Here is a 27,889-nt window from a genome sequence, read left to right as displayed (position 1 = left end):
AGCAGCTTTGAGACTTCTAAGGCTGCAATTTCCCGCTGACTGGGTGGCGGGTCCGGAATTTTTTTGGACGGAGGTGGGGAGTGAGAAAAAGGGATGTCATAACCTCCGGCGATAATTCGAAGCACCCATCGGTCCTGAGTGATACCTTCCCAGGCTTTTAGGTGCCTCGAAAAATGACCCCCGACTGGCTCCGGAGCTGCACAGTCGGAAAATCCCTCAGGGATTGTGAAAGGCTGAAGAGCCACGAAAGGACTCGCGGTCTCCAGTGTTGCGGAGGGCCTCTGCCGCCTCTGGGACGGCATCTTCTAGAAAAATTTCCTCCTCCTCTGCCTCTAGAAGGGGGATCGTCCTGCTGTGAGGGATAAGACTTCTGGGATCTACGGAACCACATTTTCCCTCCTCTTTTAGCCTTGGGATAAGGCCGAAAGGGAGTGGAAAATCGTGCCCCTACGGCAGTCAGAGTCTTACCTTCTTGCTCGCAGCGGGTCAATGTGTCCTTTACCTTGGGTCCAAACAAAGATGACCCATCAAAGGGAGCGTCGGCAAAGGAAGACTTGAAGGCTTCCGCAAAATGACACAGGCGGAGCCAGGCTTGTCTCCGTAGAGCAATACCTGTACCCGCCGCTCTACTCGCCCCCTCGGCTGCATATGAAATGAGCCTCATGGACGAGTTAGATATCGATGACAACGTAGCCAACTGACAGCCAACCGTCTGGGCCAGCTGCTCAGGTAGGTTACCCAGGAGGGTATCTGAAAGCTCCTTGATCAGATCCCTCTGAAACCTGGTGAAGTGCGTTAAATAGTTCAGGGACCTTAAGGTAAAGGCCGCTGAACTGAGGGTGCGCTTTCCGTACCGATCCATGCTCCTAGACTCCTTATTAGGAGGATGGACGGACGTCGAAGCCTCTGCTACATCTTGCTGGGTAGCAGATGCCACCACCAAGGCATCTACAGCCACACCTTTCGTCAAGAACTCCTTCTCTGGGGGTGCTGACAGGAACTTATTTGGGCGAGCAGGCACCAGTTCCACAGAATCTGGATGTTCCCACGCCCTTCGACAGATCAAATCTAGGAGCTTGTCGAAGGGCGGAGACACCCAGGAGGCGGAAGGGCTGAGCCCCGAAGGCCTTAAGGAACACCGACTCGTCAGCAGAAGGGGGTTTGGACAGCCAGCCGCCTTGTTGTTTGAGGGCTTCCAAGATGTCTGCAAAGGAGACATCATCTGAGGACGACTTAGGGGACCCCTCTGCATCATCAAGATCAGTGTCTGACGTGAGAGACTCATCGGGGTAGTCGACGTGCTTCCTCTTGCACGATCTTTTCCTTGGGGGCTCCTCTGAAGAAGCTTCAGAGGGACCTCCAGGAGGGGGGGAACCCCCAGTGGGGGTGACCTCAGGCCCCGGGGCTCCGCTGTCTAGGGACAGGGGGACTGCCAAAGACCCAGTCTCCGTATGTAGGGAAGGTACTGGCGAGGCCGTGGAGGTAGCCAAAGATGATTTGGCTAAAGCACTCCTCATGGCCCTGAAGGCCGGACCACCAGAATCCTGGGAAGGTCCCACCCCCGTGGCCACAACGGTAGACGGTACCCCCGCCGCCGACGCACCGAGAGGAAGGCTTGGAACCGAAAACATCAGTCCCGAAGCGTCCCCCTCGGGGCCGACAGAAGAGGTCCGTGTCCCGAACTCCGACTCGAGAGCCGGAGTTGGAGTAAGGGTCGAAGCCGACCCAAAAACCTCCATCGGCTCCACCAGCATCGGCTCCAACGGTGCCGAGGCTGTTGGAGGAGGAACCAGAACTACAGGGTGGGCCATCGGCTGCGAAGCCGAATGGGCTGGAGCCGAAACTAATTTCTGGAACACAGGAGACTGAAATAGCCTTAGGAGCACCCTGTCGATGTCCGAATCAGACATCTTGGAAGATCTAGAGGAAACCGATCGGGTCCGAACCGACTTCTCCATCGGCTCCAAATAGACTCTACCAGTATCGGTTCCGAGGAAGATTCCAAAACAATTTCCCTCGGTGCCGAAGAGGGCTTCGGCGCCGAAGGGGAAGAGTCTGAGCCTGCAACCCTCATCGGCTCCAAAATCAGTGGAGCCGATGAAGGTGACCCGCCTCTCGAAGCCCTAGCCCTCGGCTCTGAAACCAGAGGAGTCGAGACTGGGGGCATCGAGGCAGACCGTTCCGCCCTCGGCTCCGAAGTCCGTGGAGCCGATGGAGAAGCCTGCCTAGATTTCTTAGCAGTCGGTTCCGACGGGCTGGTCGGAGCCGACGCTTTCTTTTTCTTAGTTGGAGAGGATGAGGAAGATAGGGCTTCCTCGAAGGAGGATTTAATCAGCCCTTTCAAGATCAATTTATTCTTCCTCTCTTGGAGGACTCTAGATGAAAAGGCGTGACACACGCTGCAGGACTCCTGTAGGTGCTTGGTGCCTAAACAATATATGCACGAGGAGTGATCATCGGTTATAGACATTTTATAACCGCACCTCGTGCACTTTTTGAACCCTGAGGGTCTATGTTCTTTTGACATAATGCCTTAAAATAGTCACTCAAAACAGTGAAAAAAGGAAGCACTACCAAATCAGAACAAGACTTCACAATACACAAAAAACTTTTTTTTTTTTTTTTTTTTTTTTTTAAACGGTACAATACACTATCACAACACTACAAAGGAGGGCCAAGACCCTCTAACTTAAACAGGTACTTGACCTCCTTAAAGAAAAAAATAAGAGAAATTAGCTGAAGAATAGCGGAAGGCCCCTCTAACTTAAACGGGAAACCTTTCCCTTAAAACAAACACACAATTTTACCACAAAAAACTGTACCAAAAGACACTCGTACAACAACAATAGCTGTTAAAACAGCTTTTTAGTAAGAATACAGAATTTCCTGACAGGAAAACTTTAGAAAAAAGGTACTTAGCTCAGCCAAGTTTGAGACCACGTCCTAGCTTGTAAGCGGCAAACGAGATCTGGGGGATTAGTGGTGGTGCATCCTGGGATAGAGAATAGCTCAGCCAATAAGAGGCTTCGCTTTATAGCATAGCGTGCCGAGTCGGAGCCGAGGGATCGGCTCCGAGCCCATCAGTACAGAATGTAGGCGAGATAGGATCACATAACATCTTAAGGATTTTAAGCCAGTGATCTTGATTAGGAACGTCTGGGTTCATTCTAGTTGTCTGATATGTCTAGTGAGGTAAAACCCAAAGGTGGGCACTGTATTCAGTAACTGGCCTAATTAATGTTGACTGTATTGGGACAATGACTGCTTTAGATCTGGATGACATTCCAAGGCAATTAGATGCATTAAGTAGAAGGGCCTTCTGGCTACTGCTGTTACATGATAATCAAAGAAGAAAGAAGTATCAACGCAAGTTCCAAAATCTCTACCAAAATTGTCATTTTGGAGTAGAGTAAAAGAAAATAATATGCAAGTGATCATGGGGATGATAAGAAGCCTCGTCATACACACACATTTAAGCAGACAAAATTAAAAGTTTTTGACCTTTTTCAAGGACTTAATAGTACTTATCTCCCATACTTAGCAGGGCAGTATATGATAACTACGGTGTACATTTGTGCCTACCCATCTACTCATCAATACCAGCCTTAAGGGTAGCCAAAGTAATATTTTGTTTGACCTGTAGTGGTAATTATTCCACAGACTAGGACTACGTTAAGTTAGGAACCTCTCTCTCTCTCTAGCGAATCTTGTTTGTTTGTTGGTGTAGATTTAAATCCTTACTTTAGTTGTTTAAAGAGCTAATTGGTTTGGTGAAGAAATAAGTCAGATAGGACTGGGTCTTTTGTGGTTTGAAAATTGAAACACAGGTTTCCTTGCAGTGACCTACATCCTACTAAGTATAAGGAGAGTTGTGCTAATCTGTCAGGGTGGTTGAAGGATTTAAGACCTTTAATAATTTGCTAATTTAGAAACCTTCACAGTTCAGTGATATGCTTAGATTTGTACAAATCAGACGGGGCAATGTATTCAATAATGAGTCTGATAAAGGAAGAGTACAGCGGTAGGATAACTTTGTAGATTCATGAGTTTAACAGGCTAACGCCCCTAGAGCCCTTACAAGCCTAGCCATATTTATCCTAAGCTGCCCCAGTTGTCAATGGTTAGGTGATTGAAGTTATCAGAGGTAAAGGTCTATGGTAGCTAATATTGACTTCCTCTGTCCAGCAGAGCCATGGGCACGACCCTAGGAGTGAATCGGAGGTCAGCCATCCATTGATCTAGGTTGTGTTTGAAGAGGGTCGAGGGGGGCTCTGTTTCAAATGAACTGGCAGTCTCTCGGAGATTTAGCTATCTCTCCAACATGACCTGTTCATGTCAGAGGCTAGGTTAAGATCCCAGGAATGAGTGACCATCCTACAGTTTGATTAACGAATGTGTAGCATTTCCATCAGGTCTGGGTCAGACACTGTCCTGTAAGTGAAGCACAGGTCACCCTTTGTAGGAGACAGAGTACAGTGACAGGGCTTTCAGTCTTTTTACATAAGACTTGTTTTGTGCACCCTGTAACTTCTTGGTGAGAAATCTCTGTGGTCTCTCCAAATGTTGCAGGAGTCTGGTGAAGTACATGCAAAAAAGAGCAGTGTACTCAATTATTGGTCTTATGAGGGCCAAGTATAATGGAATTATAACATCCTTAGATCTAGATGCAACGCCTTTACTTATAAGATTTGCCAACAGAAGGATTTTCTTACTACTGTGGATATGTGGTAGTCAAAGTTCAGATTGTTATCAACCTAAGTACCCAGATCATGTACCACTGCATGTACATATAGGGGGTGCTGTCTATAATGCAATCAGCAGGGATGTCAACTTTCCCAAATAGAATAATAATGCATTTCTTGCATTTAGATTTAATCTGTGGCTTTAGCACCAATCATTTGTCTGTTTTAACTCTGTCTGCAGTACATTAACATCACTGTGGGACTCAATGATTGCTTCCAATTTGCAATCGTCAGCGAACTTGGTCAATCACAGGCCATCCAAATTTGCCTGGACTTCCAGGAGATAAATTCTGAACAGTAAGGGGCCAGCACAGAAACTTGTGGTATCCCACTGGTGAGTGGTCTTTTGCTAGAGGTGAAGTGACCCACTCTGACAGTCTGTATCCTGTCGGTGAGCCAGTTGGCTACCCATCTGGTAATGTAGGAGTTAATTCCCAACTGAGAAAGTTTCTCTATAATAGCTGAGTGGAGGATTGTGTCAAATGCCTTGGTTAGGTCAAGATAGGTGGTATGCACTGCCGTTCCACAACCAGGACCTTGGTGACTTTCTCGAAGAAGTCAACCATGTTTAACAGGCATGTGGTAGCATTGTTGCCTCACAGCAAGAGGTTCTCCCATTTGATTCTCGGCTGGAGTGCGGGGAGTGCCTTCTGTGTGGAGTCTGCATGTCCTCCCCATGGTTGGGTGGGCGTTCGAAAGACATGTGTAAATGGGCGTGCCTTCGTTGAAGGTTGAACGTCGAGCTGGCAACTCGGCGTTCGTGAAAATCTACTGCCAATTATTAGTGGACCGGAGTTCCACTGTGGCGACCCCTAACCGGGAAAAGCCGAAAGACGACAACGACTTATTTTTAACGAATCCAAACTGTGTTGGGTCCAGAGTTTGGAGATTACCTATGTCTTTGTTAAAGTCCATAATGATTCTTACCATGGCCTTGCAGATGCTGCTAGTAAAGCTTATATGTCTGTAATTCCCAGGGTCAGTTGATGGTCCTCTTTTGTACAGAACCCAATGGATGTGGGTAGCAGGTGCTTCATTGGGATATAAAAGTGATCATTGCTGTCACCTCTTTTGTTTATTTCCTTTTTTGATCTCCAGCTAATGCACTTCTCTGGATCTTGAAGATACTCCCTTAGAAATTAACTGTGCCAGACAGAAGGACTTTAAGACTGCAATGGAAACATGATGATGAAAAGAAAAAGCTATCCACATAAGTACCTAGGTTTCTTATGAGATGGGAAGGGATAGTTTCCAAACTGTGGCAATACTGTATTTTTTTGCATTTAATTTGTCTTTTTGAATACAGAAGGCATTTATAAATATAAGTTCTTAATGAAGCACTTGGGAGTCAATGGGGGACTTGACAAGGACTCCCTGTTGTTGTCTGCAAACTTGGTTAGCCAGAGGTCATGGTTCATAGGCTGGAGATAAAAAAAACTGAAATAATCAAAAGAGGTGACAGCACTGAACCCTGTGGGGCACCATGTTCACTTTCTTATCCTGATGAGTCACCTGCTACCCACATCCAGAGGGTTCTGTCTTCTACGCCTATTTGCTACCCATCTTACCATATAAGGATTTATTTGCAATGCAATAAGCTTAAGAAGCAAGCTACCATGGGAGATGGTGTCAAACACCTTGGCCAGGATAAGGTATGCATGATCACTGCCTATAGCCTATGATACCCTTTCAAAGAAGTTAACTGGATTTCGTAGACAGGATCTAAGCATTGACAAATCCAAACTACTGGGAGTCTACCCTGATGAGATTTTTAATATAACAACTTAACAGATCAGATAAAACATGATTTTCATCACTCTCACTGCTGCAGTAGTTCAAGCTAAGTGGCTTATATCCTGGCTAGGATATAATGGCCTGCCAGTCTCCAAAAGTCTCTAGCTCCCCTACACACATGCACCCTGGCTGCCAGAGCATGAGCACCTTAGTGGAGAAAACCAGCAGCCTGGGTGTCAAACTCTTCAGTACCTTTTTAATGCCCTCCTCTGGGCTTCAAAGGATCAACAGATGGCCTTTTTCTCCCACTTCTGGCCCACAATTCCCCACTGAGGAATCCCTTCCACTCTCTTTTTATGCAACTTTATCTATTTTTTTTCAGAATGTGTTATTGGTCACAAGAAGACTGGCATTTCAAATTTACTAATTTTTGAGAGTGGTTTCTATTTATTTTCATGAGGCCACTGTTCTGCTGAGAAATATGTTGCTTGTGCTTATTTTTGCGTCAAAAAGATATAGTTTGCATGTTGTATTAGATGTAGCACTTGTGTACACTTTATGACAACTTACTTTCTCTTCTCTCCAGCAGTTACACTTCTAGAAATTTTATGTTGGTTTTTTTTTTTTTTTTTTTTAGTGTGCTGCTTTTCAACTTGGTTAGTTTGTGCAGGGGAATTTTACGGAGTGCTTGTCTACACTATATATACTTATCCTTTGAGAGATTCTGCTCTTACCAGACTTTAGGCTTTGTTGCTCATTCAGGACATAGATTCAAATACTGGCTCCACTGTTCCCTCTCCTGTAGTAACTAAAAAATCTTCCAAGACCCCTTGTCTTCTCTGTGGGCTCTCTCTCTCTGCCTCAGCCATTGGTGGGTGATTCTGCAGTGGCTGCTACTGATTCCTGGTTGTTCCTACTAAAACTACAGACCGGGTTAGCCACATCTTTTTGGCTGCTCCAGAGTCCATTCCAGGCATGGGAAACCAGTTTTTTTTTTAGTCTGGGAGTTTCTCTGGGAGTTCTTCTGAAGAGAGAGTTTCTGTTAAAAAAGGATACATTTTTTACCTTAGCTAAGGGTTTTTTTGCAGGTTTTAAATCCTGCAGGACAACAGACAGACCATGTTGTTCAGAGAGATGAGGCTTTAGAAGACTCGGATACTAACATGACTCAGGGCTTCTTCAACATTTTCTTCTCCTAACCATGATATTGAGTCTGATGACAGTGAATCTTCAGTTTCTTATTCGGAAGGATTTTCTTTTGCTGAAACTGGGTCTACAATGAATAATTTGCTCAGAGGGAAAAGGATGATGTTTTTCTGTTAAAAAGTACTATAACGTGCTTCAGACAGTCTATGCTCTTTTTCTGTTCCTCTTATCATGCCAGCCTGAGGGATGCCTTTGATGTTGCCTGCAATAACCATGGCAGTCAAGCTTTAGTCTCTAAAAACCCAAGCAGACTTTATGTTCTTCAATCAAAAAAATGTTATTTTCCCTTCTCATCCTAGATGAGATCCAGCAGTTATTTCTGTTTTCTCTTCAGTTGATATAATAAGAACTAAGTCAATGCTAACCCCTCTCTTTCTGATAAAGATGGCAAGATATCTGATAGATTTGTTAACAGATTTTTTTTCTTTTTTCCACATTAGCCTTTATAAGGTTGTACTACCAGGCTCAAGTATTAACTTACATGTTGGTTTGTGTAAACAGTTTGAGGAATTTCTCTGTTGCTTTATCTGAAAAGCATAATACTTTTATGAAACCTATTGTTTCTATTCCTCAAATGTCTAAACATTCTTTGAAGAATATTTATCACTGTGCTGATTCCCTTTCCAGAGCTACTGCTATTGTGATGAGGTAGTTCCACCTGTATAAATAATCAGAAGTTTTCTGAGGAGATAAGTCTAATATTTTAAATTCTTCATAAGATAAGGAATTGCTGTTTGGTCAAGTGGCTACTCAAGTGCTCAAACAGTTTGACAAGAGGGGTTACAAAGATTTTTAACCTTTTTCAAAACTTAATACATTCTCAGCTTCCTTAAAAAAAAAATCTTCAGTCTTCCTCTAAAAAAAATCTAAAAATAAATGGCAGGAAGGATCCAACAACAAGCAGGGAGCCTTTCAGAAGAAAGCATTGATCCCTAACTCAAAAACACTATGCCAATACCCTCCCCAAACTTCTTAATTCCCCTACCCTATGTCTTCCACTCAAGTTGTCTCTGAACTCACTCTTTTGGTAAACAACTGTATCAGACAAGTTTGTTTTGAGAGTGATTCAGCAGTGTTATAGATGGCACTGGGAAATGATCCCTCCTTTCTGGGGAATTCCTCCTAATCCTCCAAGTCTGACAGAATTTCTTCTTATGGTTCTGCAAAATATGCTTTCCTTGGGGAGCCATAGAACCAGTTCACCACAATCAGGTGGGAAAGGAATTTATTCAAGAATTTTTTAGGTCCCAAAAAAGATTTCTCCTGGAGACCAGTTCTCAACCTGTCCTTTCTCAATCTGTGAAAATACCAAAATACAGGGAGCTAACCTTGCAAGGTCTATTACCTCTCATCCGTTTTCAGATTTTTCTTTTTTGGTTTTGGTAACACCAGACTTAAAAGATGCTTACCATTGCATTTCCATTGCCAAAGAGTTCTGATGTTTCCTCAGATTTTCTGTATCTGGGTCACATTATCAGTTCTCTGCACTGCCCTTTGGATTATCAACAGCTTTACTTACAGCCAATCAGTGATTGCAGATATTAAGAGTTTCATACTTCTTACTGTTCAGAAAATGCATTTTGATGCAAAACCTGTTACTTTATTAATTTTTAAGTGAATTAGAGTAATAGTTAAAAATCAATAACATTCCCATCTCTCTATGACTAATCATTTCTCTCAGCATGTCCTTAATTTTCCTTCCTACATGTTAGTCCTCCTTATGTCATTCTAGTATTCTCTTTTGGCATCAGAATATTCTACTGTTTCCCATCTCCATATATTATTAGAAATGTAGTCAATATTTTGAATGACTATATATTACTTTACTCGACATAGGCTATCCATATCTTCAAAGTGTCTTGCTATTGTATTCTTGATCACAATCTCTCCTAGCAATATTCTGTAAATGTACTTCATTATGTTATGGGGGGGGGTCTTATCCCCTTCTACATAAGGTACTCCCCAATCTATTGTAAAGAGTTTAATCATTGTTTATTACTACTTGTCAACTACTGCAAAATGTTTGTGTGTGTTTATGAAACCTTTCTCCCAACTTTTTGTAAAATATTTATTTAATTTCTTGTGGGACTTCTCTCCCCTTGTGTATAACTGCTCATCAACTTATTGTGAAATAATATCTACGTGGGGCTTTTCTTCCCTTGTACACAATTACTTATTAGCTATTGTTTAAATGTTTTCTGAATCAGTTGTGGAGCTTTTCTCCATGGGCCTTTGCCAAAAAATAGGCCACTGGCTCAGTCAGAGTTTACCAGTTACCAAAGGAAGAGGGGGGGGGGAATATATATATATATATATATATATATATATATATATATATATATATATATATATATATATATATTGAACCTTTGTCCCTCATATTTGCTTTGTGCAGAATTCTTGAGCAATGAAGTTGAGAGGTATGCCTTGAAGACATTCAAGCACTGTGCTTCTAATGTCCATGAGCTGCTTAATGCGTTTTTTATTAATACTGTATTTTAATACTGTAAACTCAACTGTACTGTTTGTACTGCATTTTTCTGCCTTACTGTGCCTGTTAAAATGTAGTTTATTGCTGTTTTCACTCTTTACAAACTTTTTTTGCTATTTTACTGTTTGCAAACTAATTCTTGCTACTTTTCACTATTTGGAAAGCATCTGTTCTGTTTTCCCATCAAACAGGGTTTTAAAAAACAAAACTAATGTGTGTGCTGTTTAAAACATTATTTATTGTTTCCCACCTAAATTAGAGTAGCTAGTAGCTGTAGCATAGTCCAGACACAGGTTTACTGCATCTGGGTCTTTTTGTAGTGGCTGTTGTATACTGAGCAAATTTTTCAAGCCATCTTTGTTTGGAAGGGGCACTTCTGCACCCGTGTGACAGAAGTGTGCTGACTGGAACATGTCTGGTGAATTGTGATTGGTCTAGGGCTTGGAGCTCATTGTTTTTTTTAACGTTTTTAGCTTCTTGTATTTAAGCCCCACGTTTGAGTGGGTTTCTGCTCATTTGTGCATCGCTGCACAATTGTGCACCACAGTCGAACAGATAAACTCAACAATTTTTCCCCTTGAATACAGCTGTAGTGCATTAGTGTAGTCCTCATCTTTAGTACATTTCTAGTCTAAGAAATATTGCTAGTGAGCTGTGACCTATTAAACCCATCAGGCAAAAACCCTGTCAGAAATATCTATCTACAGAGCACCTCGTAGATCAGTCCTGAAAGCACCCCCTTTGTGATAACAGTTCTTCAAACCTAGCATTATGAACAGTTGGACTAGCCTTGTTTCTCCTGCTAGCTTTATTGACTTGGGTCTCCTGAGGCAGTGTAGCAACTACCTCATGTACACGGACAACAATCTACACATAACTCACTCTTGTATAGAGTACAAGAGATGTATCTAAACCAAGAATCTTGAATCCCTGCTCTCTAGCACTCAAAACAATAACAATGAAGAGGCTGTCAACTCACCCACCACTACTCATGCACATAGTACCACTACTCATACACATAGCATAGCATGCATCAAACACATAAATCAACATACAAGAAGGTTATCTCAAAAAGCTTACTGAAACACCAGAGACCTCAAAAACACAAGACTGCTACATCTAACACAGTTCCCACAGCACCCAAGACATATAGCAACACCATTGTCTCACCTACCAAGCCTTTAAGGTGTAACACTCATAAAGCAAACTTTCTTGTCATTGGAGACTCCACAGTGAGATATGCATGGATGTCCCACTCACTAGTTTAGATGAGGAGAAAGTCACGGTCAGCTGCCTGTCTGGTGCCAGGATTCATCAGCTCATGCATGCACTCAGTTCTCTCGGCAACAATTACCATTATGTCTCTGTCACAGCTCATGCTGGAGTGAAGACCTGACAAGTACCATATTAGACTATATGAAAAGGACATGACTGAGCTCTCTGAGTATGTGTCCCAGGCAGGCATGTCCCTAGCCTTGAGCAGTATATTACCCTCACCTATAAACAAAAAATGATCAATTTCAAAAATTGGCATAGTTTTTGGTGTCATTCAAAGGGGATCCAGTTTCAGTTGACATGGGATGACATGGTCAACAAACCACGCTGCTTTGCCAGAGAAAATTTGCATCTGGCACCGCTACGCTTTCAGCTGCTGGCAAAGGTTCTTGCCTCACCCATAGTGCCTTTTTTAAGGCAAGGTTTCAAAAACGAAACTGCCAAAGTAAAAATTGCCAATCACAACAAAATAAGGATTATGCTATTAAACAACGCTAGCAGCATAAACCAAACACTGCACACCCTTGAAGCACTCCTATCACTGGAGGATGCATATGTCTGTGCAGTCACATAAACCTGGTTCAGGGCCTCATAGAGTACTTGCAAGGCTACAATGCCTTCCACACCTTCAGACCACAAAATGAACGTGTCAGAACCAAAGGAGGCAGTGTTTCTATCTATATTAAAGATAAATTCATCTCCCGACTAGTTAGACTGGGCAACTCCATGGAGTTATTCCACGTTCAGATTACTGTGGGTAAGACCCCCATTCAAGTCACAGCTAGTTATAGATCCCCTTCAACAGCTTGTGATGCCAGTAAGGCCTATTTGATCAAACTGGAGTCAATCCAAATATTGCCAAACATTCTGGTCATGGGGGATTTCAATTATTCTGCCATCAACTGGGAAACCTACTCTAGCCCTAACTCACTAGCTCAAAAGTTCCTTGACTCTGTTAACTCTAATGCCCTGGAACAAGCTGTTCAAACCCCAAAAAGAGGAACAAACATAATAGATCTGGTCTTCACTAACATGTCAAACAGATGAACCACTGCAACTGTTGGAAACTATTAGTTAAATCTGATCCAAATCAGTCACCTTCGAAATGGCACTAACACCAGAACTCACAAAGGGCAAAGGCAGACTAATAAAACTTCACCAAGGCAAACTATACCCTATGGGAAGGTATAAATGCATTCCAAGCCCCATCTCCAGCTGGAAGTGGTAGCTGTACCATAGCTTACACTAATGCCCTGTACAATCACTTGTATAAATATATAGACTCGGCTGTTCCAGACAGTATCAAAGCCAGAGCTCCAAGTAAAATCAAGCCGCCCTGGTGGACATCCATCATGAACAAACTTTGCAACAAACACAAAAAGCTGCTGTCTAAGAAAACTAAGGTGACGCCCCAACAATGGAAAAGCACTCTACTCAGCCTCAACAGGCAAATAAGACTATATGTCAAATCCTCTACGGATAACTGAGAAAAACTTAGTTTTCACAGCCAAGGATAACCATAAGTTCTTTTACAGCTACATGCACAGACTAAAAGGTAGGACCAAAGCATGTATTGAACTAGTGACCAAAGATATCACACACAAAGATCCCGCAGAGATAGCAAATCTGCTAGCAGATTGACCTAAACATCCCGTCCACCCTACATATCCGAAGAGCAGGTCATTAAAGCCTCGTCTAAGGAGCTTCTATGGGACCAGGCAGCATCCCAGGCTGTCTTCTAAAACTAAAGCATGAACTACCATCACCATTAACAATCACTACCTAACCACAGGCTTTGTTCCTACAGAATGGAGAACAGCAACAGTTATTCATCTCTACAAAGGTGGCACAGCAACAGACCCAGAAGTCTGACCAGCGTCTTCTGTAAGGCCATGAAATATATCATCATGGACCTCATAAATAATGACATAGGTGACCTACAAAGCCTAGATCCGACACAGTTCGGCTTCGTCAAGGGCAGATTCTGCCTGTTAAACCTGGTGGATTTCTTCAAAAATGTGACCACGGCCATTGATGAGGGCAAATCTGTACACACAGCATACCTTAAGTTAGCAAAGGCCTTTGACACAATCCCACATTCAGGCATTACCAATAAACTTAGCAAACTGAATGCAAATGCCTTTGTCATAAGACAGGTTGCCAACTGGCTCACAAATTTGTCACAGACTATCAAAGTGGGTGACTCCACATCAACCAACAGACCTGTCACCAGCGCGGTGCCACAAGGGTCAGTGCTAGGCTCCTACTGTTTGGTGTATACTTCTCAGAAGTTCAAGCCAAAACTAAGGGGCTGTGACTAACCAAGTTTGCAGATGTCTGCAAATTGGGTGCAATTACTGAATTCCCCAAACTATGTCTGTATACTTCTGGAGGGTCTTATGCATCATCATTCCCCTCAGTAAAAATAATGTCCCTTCACACCTTCAAATTAACGGCAATACCCTATGTACCTATGAAGTGGTAAGGGATCTGTGATCACAAGTAGGCTGTGACCTTAACTTTACCCACCATGTATCTACTGTAGTAAGGAAGGCTTTCTACGTAGCACACCTGATTAGTAAAGGCACTGCCTCTAGAGCAATGGAGGTAATAAACTCTCTAGACTTGTCATTAATCAGGCCCATAATTGAGGATAATGGCCCTTTTGACATGTACTGTACAAAGCACCTGCAGCAACTGGAGAGACTTCAGAGGTTTCTAACAAAGAAGATCAAGGGACTCCAGCACGTGGCTTACACAGACTGGCTAAAGTCCCTGCCACTATACTCAGTATCATATAGACTTCTTAGGGAAGACCTAAGAAATCAATCTCTGACCCAAACCTAATGAATTTACTGCACATCTGTAAAACAAACGGGACCTAAATATGGCCTGTGACTTGAACAGGACATGCTGGTGGGGCAGATTTGTCTCCCAGCGACTGTCGCATCTTTGGAATAGGCTGTCAATTCATGTGTAGCAGAGCACTTCTATGACTCTGTTCAAAAGGAACCTGGACGAGTAGATAGGGCACCATAAATTTTTACCGTGGATAGTTGGATAGTGCTTACAACCCTCCTGTACATGGGCAGTCATTACTTAATACAATCCTTGGTACTGACTAGACTATCTATGGTATTACACTGGGATGAGACGGCTAGGCTTGAAATGACCTCCGGGTCGATAGCCTAGTAACCTCCTATGATCCTATACTTCCCGATCAGTTGCTACTGACTCTGCAAATGTAAACAACCTGCTTGAGCAAATACCAAACTGCCATGGCAATACCACTCCTGCATTTTATTTTTATTCAAGCTACTCATATTAAGTACAGCTATTGTTTCTGTTATATGCACATGTCTATATAAATTTTCTGTCATCTTTGTAAAGTGTAATTTTTCTCAAAGATTTTAGATAAGTTTGATCACTTCTAATGTCCATTACAACAACCAGGTTACCAGTATAAATTTAAATAATACAGTGTAATGTACAACCAACGGATAGTAACACATTTGGTTGACATAAACTTACATCCTTGCCTATAGTTTCAATAAAAGAAGTATTTTACTAGTCTCGACAAAGAAACTTACCTTTTCCAAACTCATAACCCATCTTGGCCATAAGTTTGGATCCAATACCTCGTGTGTGGGCCTCCCAACTTCCAAATGAAGAACTACATGAAGGGTTCCAGTCACAAGAGCCAGAGCTGCTTGGGTCCAAAACTGCAAAAGACAAAAAAACAAAAAGGTTTGAAAACAGCAACTAAGCTGGTAAACAAATTGTCAGCAAGAGACAAGAATGTCAAATGATTTGGTACTTACGTATTATTGCAACCACATTTCCGTGGTTGCGAAAAGTGCATACCTGCAGAAAAAGAGTGCCTGAAACCCTTCAAACTGCTGATCATAGTCCTTACTACTGGCCAAAATGTTCACATTACTTTCAGGGACAGGAACAGTTTAAGAAATCCTGTACCTGTTTAGCGTGCCTTACAAACTCACGCTCAAGTTAAAATCATGGCTGGTCTCATACTGTCTGCTGGAATCTTTTTACGGAGTAGAAGGAATCGTTCACAGAAGGAAAACACAGAAATGGAAAGTTTGCTTCGGGTACACTTTTTATTTTTAACCAAGGTTTTTAATCAATGTTTAATGAACTGTTGCATTCTTAATGATTTCACACCATGAAGGTGGATAATGTTGACAGCTGATTCCGTTCACATTTTTAATAGGGAAAATTGAGAGTACTGATGTTTTGGGCGGTATTGTAGTTTTTCAGTTAATGTACTTAAGTATGACGAACATCTGCTAGGTAACTGAGTTTCATTTACAATGCTGCTATTTCATATGTAATTTAAGGTAATGGTTGCATTCTGTAAGAGTAGGAAAACTGAAGATTAGCAGGTGGTGTACACTGGACCATAACAGATTTTGACAACAGTGCAAGGATGAGAAGAGGCCAGAGTTCGGTATTACTATTGTAAACATACTAAATAATTACAGCAGAGACTTACTGTAATGTATTTTATTGGGAGTGTTACATGGTATGTCCCTGACTAACTTGCCTTTGCTGAGGGGTTCTGCTCAGGAATGCAGGAATTAGATGCAGTGCAGCACTGTGCAGGTCGTTGAACAAGTGAAACACGCCCCAGAGGAGACGAAAATTTGACCCTTGTTCCTCTTCAGGCCTCAATCCCAAAGTCACCCACTACTAATTACTTGCTTAACACACCCCTTTGAAGGTTGAGAAACACATTTTCGCATAAACGCTTCCATTTCTGAAAGTTCAGAAATGTGGTTGCGATAATACGTAAGTTTCAATGATTCTTGAAATGGGCTACTCAATTTCAGAAAAAAATACTCCAGTATAAACAGGGCATCAATTTGTGATTGTTTCTAATTTCCATAACTAAATTAAAGCAGCACATCTAAACCTACAATGACAAAGATCACAAAAAGGTAAGAAAGCAAATATTTCTTTGAAATGTGTTACTGCAAGTGCAATGCATAAATGCTATGTTATCTCAAACAGATACCATCATAATATCATCAAAAGAATAATCAGAATTATACTAGTACAGATCCCCAGGCAAAACATAAAAAAATGAGAATTATACAAGTGTACGGATTCCCAAAGAAAATATCATACAAAGAGAACAGGAACTACTGTACTATCCAAACAGTACAGAGTCAGCAGTGTAAATGTTCAGAGAGATAAATTACAATGATATATGTATTGAATATACTCTGCCAACAAAATAAGTACAGTAAACGATGCAACAGCAGAAACAGGTGACTGGCACTGAAACAAATACAGACAGGATAAAGAGAGACAGGGCATTTGCTTCACTAATGAATCCAGGCATTTCAGAATTTCTCAGTTTGCACCAGTAAAACAGAAGCACTTACCACCAGGAAGGCAGACATAAATTGAAAAGTGAATATTTAATATAGCACACAGTGACTGAAACTGTACACTCATTTAAGAACCTGGGTATATGGGTTTATTCAGCTATGAGTTTTTCTAATCATATCAACCTACTGGTTATTGATAGTTATAGAACTATAGATTGTACAAAAAGATTTATAAAATCTAGGAAATGAAAAATGACAAAGTCACTGTTTGTTAGTTACATTAGACTCAAACTTCAGTATGGAGTAACAATATAGAAACCTTATAAGAAAACAAGCATGAGTAAACTGGAAAGTGTACAGCGAAAATATATCAAGGGCATCCATGGATGTGAACATTTAAGTTATTATGAAAGGATAAAATATCTGAACTTCTAGGATATCTTATTCGGGTGTATAGTGCATTTAGGGACAACTACCTCTGGGAATGTTTGGGGTTATCAAAAAGTACTAGAGAATCATCAGATAACCTGTGTAGAAGATTCTATACATGTAACTCCGTACGAATTGCGGGGGGGGGGGGGGTCATTACTGGGCACATTGCAGGTGCTGTGAAGAGCACTTCTGGCTGACATAAAAGACTGAAACAATACTAATTTCATGAACTTTAATCGTACTTTGACTTAGGAATGGGGTCCATCCCCGTCATGGTATCAGAAACCCAAAAGACTAGGAGAAATTAAAAAAAAAAGACTGTATAGGAATAAGAAATGTACTAATTGGTTCTCTGACAGAGTAGCTGATGCATGGAACACACAACCAAATTACATTAAAGGTTCATAGGTTAGTACTAAGCTAACTGCCCTTGTGAGCCATTTTAAGCCTAGTCAATTATCCCTTGTGAAACTCAAACCCTGCACCTTGAGTTTGTAAGGCAAACACCTTACCATTAGGCCACCCTCCCAACTCCACTAAAAGAAAATGTGTATATATTTCATAGGTTCATAGATTAGTACTAGGCTAACTGCCCTTGTGTGCCATTTTAAGCCTAGCCATTTACCCCATGTAAGAATCGAACCGAGTACCTTGTATCTGCAAGGTAAACACCTTATCCATTATACTAACCTCCCACTTAAAGCATGTACTAGTTTAGATATTTTTAAGAACAGCCTGGTCACTTATGGGAACAAGTGTTTTGGCACACTGGCAAGCTAGAAGGGCATTAATGCCTGTACCTGAAATATTTCTGTGTGTGTATGTATAGCAATGCAGGCTACTAAGGTGGGCCAACAAGAAGCAGTCAACCCAGCAAAGAATGACAAAAGGCACTAAATGTACGGCTTTAAATATACCAGACTTACAATGGACAACTGTATGAGTAACACATCACAACAGTAGACTGATGATCTCATTTCTACTCATCTTTCTGAATTATTCCCTTTATAATATTAAGGAATGGCCAACTAGAACCAAGATGGATCATTAAAGGACAACTATGGGATACAGTACTTGTTTTCTGCTTCCAGATGCTTTTTCCCCTCCTACCTGTCAGTCTCTTTCGGCTTTTCCCAGTTAGGGGTCACCACAGTGGATCACCGGTCCGCTGATGATTGGCAGTGAATTTTTATGGTGTCGAGTTGCCAGCCTGGCGCCCAACCTTCAAAGAAGGAACACCCACACACGCACCCACGTACCTGCATGTCTTTAACGTTCACTCAATGACGCAGAGGACATGCAGACTTCGCACAGAAGGCACTCCAGCCGAGAATCGAACCGAAGAACCTTGTGCTGTGAGGCGACAACACTAACTGCTGCACCACCTTGTCCTACCTTTAAAAATAATCATCCAGGTACAGGGAAGCATTAATTTTCATGTTTTGATCGTTCCACGTCTTATTGCTAGCGGTAGACCTAGCCAACTTTTCTAAAAGTTTATTCTCGCACTCTTGCAGCTATCACCTAGCCTTCCGACAAGTCGCTCATCACTTTGGGCACAGTGTAGAGTGAAACACTCCCTCCTTGGCTCTTGTCGCCCTGGAAACTCCTTTCTTTTAATTATGCACACCTTCCAAAGTTGAGAAACGGCATTCTTTTTTTCAAAGGAGGATTCATCAGAAGCATTTGCAAAGATATTTGAAACACTTATTCTTCAACTGTAGTAAGTGCTGCCTTTTTTGTTTAAATGATCATTCATTGCTTAGTCAAGAATGTGAAAGTCTGCTTTACGATCCTGCCGACTTTTAACACGATTGATGTTTTATGCCAGCAGTAAATACAGCTGAAAGGCAAATAGATTGGTAGTTCTGTATGGGGGTGCACGTGTGTACAGGGCACTGTATAAGCAGTACCTTTTTTTCCTTAGAAATTATTTTTTTCTCTATGTATGCATCTCCTACTGTACTTCAGGTTGAATAGGAAAATAGATGGTAACAACGGAAGTATATATACCTGATTTACTGAGCGATTTCAAGCATGTTTATCTTGACTTTTAGACCAAAGATCTTAATAAATCACATATGCACGTTATTCCACTGCTGCTTTCTGCTGCATCAATTTTATGTTATGGAATACTGTCTCTCTGGGGCTTGATTTTTGCACTTGTAATTCCAGCTGCTCCATTACCAGCATTCCTTGCCTTTTTTAAAAGTTGTCTTTCATTTTCTTAAACTCTAAGTGCGTAGGGTCACCATGAATTACATAACATTATGGTACATCATTAGAGTTTCAGAAAATGCTTGTTCAAGCAAAATCAGTTGTTCTCAACTTTTATGGTAAAGGGACAATCCCAGTGTTTAAAATTCCAGTACACAGTCAGGATGAGTAAAGTAACACCCACTTTGACATCACATACGTTCCTGCCCACAATGTCATTTTACATAACTTCAGAAGCACTAAATGAAAAATCATACCAATGCATGCAGAGATAAAAATCGCTGGTACCCTTCTCGACTACATTTCAACAATAAAATAATGGCAGAAGATAGAAAATACCATTTCAAACCACTCGGATGAGATAACAAAAATGAAAGCTCTGGGGAAAACATTACAGGAAAACTTATTTGAGCAAGAAACCAAACAGGAGGATACGGCCTAAAGACTTGTAACACTGAAGAACAGAACTACACACTTCACAGCATTTCTAGAACAGGTTGAAGGAAATAACTGCAAAGATTACGCAGAAATGCTTTAAGTTCATTGATGAAAATCCTTATGAAGATAAGGACCAAAACAGCAGTGTGTTTGAACCCCTTGAGCACATGCAGTGAGGTAACCACAGCCAATCCTGGTAAAAATTTCACAATTTTCAACACAAAAACAATACCCTCTAGAGACGTTGGAAAAACAGTACCACCCTAAAGACTGGAAGCACTGGAGTATTCACTGACAAAGGCTACTCGGCTCCATAGGTTCACAGGTGTTTACTAGGCTAACGACACAAAGGCATTTTTAAGCCTAGCCATGCATCCCAAATCTCTGACAAGCTCTGATACCCTTGATAAGTGTAAGCATGGGCTTGGGAGATGAACCATTTACAGGTTACCTGTTTGCATCAGAGACACAGTTCCCAAACTAGGGATGAATTTCTGGTTTCCCAACCAATTGTCCAAGTTGCACTTGAATTGGATTAGGGAGGAACTCTGCTTCACATAGATGGGGAGCCTGTTCTATAGACGGGGTAGTCTCTGGGATACATACCTATCTCTCCAGCAGGTCCTATTTATATCACAAGCAAGGTTCAAGTCTTTAGAATGGGGGAGTCTGGCACTGTTTGTTTTGTGGAAATGCAGGAGGTCCATCAGAGTGGGGCCTGACAATGCTCTGTCTGCCAGACATAGATCTCCCCTCAAAAGCCTGTAGGAGACAGAATACAGGGATAGGGCCTTGAAGCGGTCTGCATAGGACATATTACTTATGCCTTGTATTCTTTTAGTGAGGAACCTCTGTGGACGTTCCAGTTGTTGGATATGCCTGGTTAGGTACATACCAAAGGGGGCATTGTACTCAATGATATGACTTCTCTTGAAGAGGGCCAGTGAGGTGCTCTGTTTGACACTTATGGGAAGTCTATTCCATAGCATGGGCAGTCTCTGGGTTATGAAATTATACCTCTAGCACATTCAGTTGGTTGAGGTCTCTGGACCGTGTGCTGCAGAGGGATTGGGATTTCTTTAGATGTAGCTTTTCTAACAGAGCTGGGTCAGACATGGCTTTGTAAGTCAAGAAGAGATCGCCTCTAAGAAGGTGATATTAGACAGAGAATAGTTGAGTTTTTTTAGTCTGTCATATAGGACAAGTGTTTAAGGCCTAGAATCCTCTTTGTGAGGTACTTTTGTGGCCTCTCCAGTTGTTCCAGGTGTCTAGTGAAGTACATGCCAAATGGGACAGTGTATTCAATGACTGGCCTAATTAGAGAAGAGTAGAGGGAGACAATGACCTCTTTCCTCCTGAATGCAAAACCTTTAGTAATGTGATGTGCCACATAGAAGGTCTTTCTGACCACAGTGGCAGTGTAGTGGTCAAAAGAGAGGTTGCTGTCAACCTGTGTTCCCAGATCTCTTATAACACCTTCTGTGTTCAGTGGACTATTATCGATGTGGTAGTTCATGGGAACTGGGTTTTTCCCAAAGTGGATGACAACATTTTTTTGGCAATGAGCTTAAGGCCATGGTTCTGACACCAGTCGTTGGTCTCAGTGAGGCCTTTCTGTAGGATGTCAACAGCACTTGGGGAGTTAATAATGGCTTCCAACTTGCAAGCACCTGCGAACTTTGTTAGCCAGAGTCCCTTCATGTTGGACTGGACTTCTGAGAAGTAGATACCAAACAGAAGAGGACCCAGGACTGATCCCTGTGGGACTCCACTCGTGACTGGTCGGCAGTCTGACTTGGAGTCCGCTACTTTCACACTGTGGGTTCTATCTGTGAGCCACTTTGCAACCCACCTAGTGATATAGGGGGTCGATGCCTAGCTTAGTGAGTTTTTCTATGATTCCTGAGTGGGGAATGGTATCAAAGGCCTTGGCCAGATCATGGTAGGCTGTATGAACCACCTTGCCTTCATCCACAGCTCTGGTGACTGACAAAGAAGTCAACCAAGCTGAACAGGCATGATCTAACCTTCACAAAACCAAACTGTGTGGGTTCCAGAGTTTTGAGATTCCCTATATCCTTATTTATTAGGTCCATGATGATACGTTCCATAGCTTTGCATATCAGACTTGTCAGGCTAATGGGGCGACAGTTTCCAGGGTCTGTAGTCGCTCCTCCTTTGTGGAGAGGGATGACTACAGCAGTGTTCCATTCGGTAGGGACAAAGACTGAGGTGAGGCTGTGACTGAACAGGGCACACAGGTGAGGTGCCGGTTCACTCTGTAGTTCATGCAGAACACATCCAGGGATATTGTCAGGTCCCATAGAAGATGTATTCTTGGCCTTGGACAGTGCTATTTTAACCTGTGCAGCAGTAATACTGGGTGCCTGGCAATCTACCAATATTCTGATTGGTCCTTTGGGGGGGGGGGGGAGTAAAGTTGGCACTGAATCTTTTGGCCAGTATACTGGCAATATCTGTTGGCTAGGTATAGGAGGTACCATTGTGCAGTAGCTCAGAGCAAATCTGGGTATTGCCGTGGAGGTTCTTTACATAACTATAGAAGGCCTTGTGGTTGTCTTTACTATCTGCTGAAATTCTGTTTTCATAGCTAGCTTTAGAGGATTTGATGAGGGATCTCAACTTTTTGTTAAAGCTGATAAGGGAATTTTTCCCGTCTTGGGACTTCTCCTTATTCCACATCAGTTCCTCCTTCTGTTGTACAGTTTATTTATGGCGACCACCAGATTGGCTTTCTTATTTTGGAGGAGAGCGTCTTGGTTCTATTGAGGACCCCAGACACACATGTTGTATAAGAGTGTTTAGGTCTGAGAGGGGCTTGGCTGTGGTAATGATGGTGGAGTCATCTGCGTATCGCACAAGAAAAGAGTGGGGGCAGGATGTAAACAGTTTGTTGGTAAAAATATTTTTTATAACATCAAAGGAGCTGGGTAGTGAACGTGGAGTAGCAAGGAGGAAAACACTGTACAGTGGTAGACGAGTAAAGGACTATGACAAATGTTAATATAAGGTATTGCCGATTGCTGTAATGTAACAAGGGGAATGAGTTTGTCATGATTTAATGTTTATTGTTTACTGTGTAATTATATCTTGAATGAAATTACTCTGATGTGATTAGTGGTACTCAATGCACTATTAACTCAAAAGTTAGAGGATGGCATACTTTGTGAGGGAGAGTGCAAGCTATAAATCAGGTAAGAAGACAAATGTGACTCCAGTGGTAGAAGCAATATTTGCTTGCTAAACAACTGAACAGTCTCATTCAAAGTTGTAAATGGATATACTTACTCTTATGCTAATTGGGTGCTGTAAGTTTACTCTTCCATAGCTTTGAGATTTGACTGTTAAGAGAATGCATAGTAACTGTGATGCTGTTGATAAAAAATACACATGCAAAGTGCTGACAAGTGGATTGTAAGTATGTAGTAAGTAATTGGCAATGCACTAAATGTGTGTGCTAGCATGCAAGTATTGTGTATGTGCATAGAGCAGATGAGTATGTGTGTGTGGGCAGGCGATTATGTGTGTGGGAAAGTGCAGGCGTGTGTGTGGTTGAGCATGTGGCCAAGCATGTGTTTGTGTGCCAGTATGTAGGCAAGCATGTGTTGTGGGCGGATAAGCATGTGTCTGTGTGCGGGCATGTATGTGTGTGTGTGTGTGTGTGTGTGGATGAGTGTGAATGTACGGGTGAGCATGCCTGTGGATGAGTGTGTAAGAGTGTGTGTGTGTGTGTGGGGGGGGGGTGAGCATGTTCATGTGTGATCACAAGCATGCATGATTGTGTGCATCTGGGGGCAAGCGTGTGTGTGTTTGTGGGTGGGTGAGTCTGTATATGTGTGTGTGGGGAGGTGAGTGAGTATGTATAGGGGCATGAGAGTGTGTGTGTGTTTGTGTGTGTGTGTGTGTGTGTGTGTGAGGGGCAGACGAGCATGTGTATGTGGGGGCGGGTGCACGTGTGTGTGGGGGGCAGGCGAGTGTGTGTATGTGTGGGCAAGCGAGCGTGTGTGTGGGGATGTGTGTATGTGTGTGGGTGAGCATATGGGTAAGTGGGAGTGTGATGGGGTGAATGTGTGTGTGTGTGTGTGTGTGTGTGTGGGCAAGTGAATGTGTGCGTTCATCATACATACATACATGGTGTATATGGTGCAGTAGAGAACTGATGAGAAAGGAAGGAGTGACATTTGCCTACTGTCCTACTAGTAGGACAGTTGTCAGTGCAGTAGACTTTTTTGCAGTAAGAGGGGGAGACTGGACATTGTCAGTGGTTTCTGTCCCCCACAGGTGTTGCAGCACTGCTTTGTGGTGAGGTGGGCAAAGCACAAGGCTTCACTGGTACACAATGTGTGTGTGTGTGTGTGTGTGTGTGTGTGTGTGTGTGTATGAGCACATGAGCATGTCTGCATGCATGCATGATGCATATGGTGTAAGGAAGAACTGTGGAGCAAAGCTGGAATAACACCTTCTTGCTACCCTGCAATGAGAGCTGTGTTAGTGCAGGAGGCTTGCTGTAATTATTGTGGGCGGGTATTATGAGCTGCCAGTCATTAACTCTGCTTGTCTGATTTGCAGCTGTTGAAATGGAAATCAGATGAGTAGAAGTGTTAGATCGATTATCAGCATACCAGTCCACACAAGTGTCCATAACTTTGGCTTATACTTTCACTCTCTGACATAGTACTATCCATAATGCTTTTGGAAAAGGTGGTGTTTCTTAGGAGCAAATAATGATATTCATTTACATTAAATGTCTTTTTTTTCCAGAAAATAAATGCTAATTCATGTAGCCTTATTTTGTGAGCTTAATAATTTAGTAGTACTGCTGTTTTGAAAAGTATCTGATTTGTAAGCTTTCTTCACGAGTCTATTGCTGAGAGGATGAGAGGTATGCGCAAGTCTAGAGCCAAGATAAAACTAGATAAAGCAATACTAACAGAAAGTACTGGGTCACATCAGAAGCTTGAGAGGTCAATGTTAAGAAGAAACTGGGAACTGTTTCATTGTTATGTAAAGCCTGGCATTAAATAACATAGACCAGGTTTGCTATAATCAAATTACTATGCAAAGATAAATAAATGAGCAGCCAGAATGAAATTCAAGCTGAATGTTTTAAGGTGCACATTTTAAGAAATGGATACACTGGCCTAAACTTGATGTGTTTTTTTTTTTTTTTTTTAATAATTCCTGTTAAAGTGCTATTGATGTCAAAAGAGACATATGAGGGAACACTTTTAGTGGCACACCATGCTGTGATTTGTTTGATGTCTATTATCATGCAAAGCTGAGTCTAGCCAAGCTGGAAATGTGACACTGTGGCTCATTGAAGGAGGAGATATAGGAGGAGTAACTTGGCCAAGACCTGAAGCTTACAAAACTGCTTTTAATAAAAACTTTTTTCATCTCACTAATTTCATGATCTGCAGCCTCTCAAACTAGGCAGCTTTTTTCAGGTGTTCCATTCTAACAGAATGGAAGTCCAGCCTGACAACAAATGGTACGGCTAATTGTTCTCAGAATCAGTGCTGTCACAGTGAATTATGGGACAGACTTCAAGTCCCAAAGGAAAAAAAAAAGTCTCATCAGGATGTCTGCCCCCATGAGGGCAGACAGGGTTAAAAACATAAAATTAAGAATGAGTCCTTATTTTGCTGCAGGTAGCTTTGGGAGGTGCAGTAACTCATGACAAGATAAAAAAAATATATGTTTTTTCATCAATGACCCATAGTGGTCCTTTAAGAAGATGCAGTACATTGTGCGGACTGAGGCTTGCAGTAGCAAGAAAATGCAGTTGTGTAATACCTTATCATAACAGTAGATGTCCCTCTCATCAATGTTGCAGTACTCTATACAGTAGGGATCTCCTGCCAAAGACAGGTGAACGTCCGGCCAGTATAACGAAGCCTTTAGATCTTGTATGCTCTGTACATGGGTTCATAGGTAGGTGCTAGGATATTGGCCCTAGGGCCTATATAAGCCTAGCCAAATGGTACCCTGGCTTTTGCCATCCAAGAAAATTATTTTCCTGTGCCCCTGTCAAGCAGAGCCACAGAAGTGATCCCCAGGGTGAATTTCCTATCTTCCATCCAGTCATCAAGATTTTTCTTGAAGAGTGCTAATGAGGAGCTTTGTTTGATATAGATAGGTAGCTTGTTCCAGAGTATGGGAAGTCTCTGAGACAGGAATCTATCCCTCCAGCATGTTCTGTTTATTGTGGTGACAAGGTTTAGGTCCCTAGCTAGCTCAGAGGGATTGGGATTTCTTTACGTGGAGCATGTCCAACAGTTCTGGGTTTGACATAGCTTTGTATGATAGACAGAGATCACCTTTGAGTAGGCGATATGCGACAGAGTAAAGCTGGAGTTTTTTTGAGACGGTCTGCGAAGGGCATCTGTTTGAGGCCGGTAATACTCTTTGTGAGCTATTTCTGTAGCCTTTCCACTTGTTGTAGATGTCTTGTGAGGTACATACCAAAAGGGGCATTGTACTCTATACTGGGTCTAATGAGTGATGAGTAGAGGGGAACAATGACCTCTTTTTTCCTGGATGAGAAACCTTTTGTGATGAGGTGTGTGGCAAGGATTTCCTGACTACTGTGGCAATGTGATTATCAAAGGAGAGACTACTGTCCACCTGTGTCCCACGGTCTCTTATCACACTTTCGGTGTTAAGTAGACTACCACCTATGTGGTAGTTCATGGGTACAGAGTTTTTACCAAAAGGGATGACAATGCACTTTCTGGCATTGAGCTTGAGGCCATGACTTTGACACCAGGAATCTGTCTCAGTGAGGGCCTTTTGTAGGATGTCCACATCGTTAGGAGTTTTGATTATGCCTCCTAGTTTGCAGTCATCTGTGAACTTTGTCAGCCAAAGACCTTCTGTGTTAGCCTGTACTTCGGAGAAGTAGATACCAAACAGGAGAGGACCTAGGACTGAACCATGTGGTATTCCACTTGTCACTGGTCTGACATTGGATTCAGAGTCTACTACTTTCACAATGTGGGTTCTGTCAGTGACCCAGTTGGCAACCCATCTTGTGACATAGGGATTTATACCTATTTTAGTGAGTTTGTCTATAATTCCAGAGTGGGGTATGGTGTTGAAAGTCTTGGTGAGATCTAGATAGGCTGTGTGTACCAACTTACCCTCATCTACGGCTTTGGTGACCGCTTCAAAGAAGTCTATCAGGTTTAGGAGACATGATCTGCCTTTTACAAACCCAAACTGGGTAGGGTCCAGAGTTTGGAGATTACCAATGTCATTGTTTATAAGTTCCATGATGGTACGCTCCACAGCCTTGCAGACCAGGCTCGTCAGGCTAATGGGGCGATAGTTCCCGGGGTCCATGGTGGCTCCCCATATGTCGAGTGGGATAACAGTTGCTGTGTGCCATTCAGTGGGCACAAAGCCTCAGGTGAGGCTATGACTGAACATGGTACTTAGGTGGGGTGCCAGTTCGTTCTGTAGTTCATGTAGAACGCAGCCTGGGATGCTGTCAGGTCCCATGGATGCTGTGTTCTTGGCTTTGAAGAGTGTGTTTTTTACCTGTGCAGCCGTGATTACAGACACTTTGCATTCTTCTGGTATAGAGATGGGCCCTTTAGGGGATGAGAGAGGGGTAAAGTTAGCACTGAACCTATCTGCCAGGATGTTGGCAATATCAGTTGGTTCTGTATATTTAGTGCCATTGTGCTGTAACTCAGAGCAGATCTGAGTGTTGCTATTGAGATTCTTGACATAGCTATAGAATGCTTTGTGGCTGTCTTTAGAATCAGTGGCAATTTTGTTTTCATATGAGGGATCTCAGCTTCTTACTTAGGCTGACCACGGAGTTCCTCCAATCGTGGGATTTTTATTCTTTTTTGCAACAGTTTCTTTCATCCGTTGTAGAGTTTGTTTATAGCAGGGGACCACCAGATTGGCTTCCTTTTTTGGAGGATAGCATCTTGGTTCTGTTAGGGATTGCACACTCCATGCACTCG

The 27,889-nt window shown here is 42.3% G+C and overlaps 1 protein-coding gene across 3 annotated transcripts in view; it reads right to left on the bottom strand.

Moving 5' to 3' along the window:
- The window catches only part of ZGPAT (zinc finger CCCH-type and G-patch domain containing), a 1,297,382-nt gene that overhangs the window by 498,133 nt on the left and 771,360 nt on the right, over nt 1–27,889 (bottom strand). For all 3 annotated transcript variants that reach the window (XM_044056972.1, XM_044056973.1, XM_044056974.1), the window contains exon 5: nt 15,039–15,170. In XM_044056972.1, the coding sequence (XP_043912907.1) occupies nt 15,039–15,170 (132 nt within the window). The remainder of the gene's footprint in view (nt 1–15,038; nt 15,171–27,889) is intronic.

This window comes from Protopterus annectens, chromosome 14.part0 (assembly GCF_019279795.1).
Source record: "Protopterus annectens isolate FY-2018-M chromosome 14.part0, PAN1.0, whole genome shotgun sequence".
In the NCBI taxonomy this organism is placed as follows: domain Eukaryota; kingdom Metazoa; phylum Chordata; order Ceratodontiformes; family Protopteridae; genus Protopterus; species Protopterus annectens.
The sequence above is the reverse complement of the archived record's forward strand: the minus strand, read 5'-3'. Positions and strand labels throughout refer to the sequence as shown.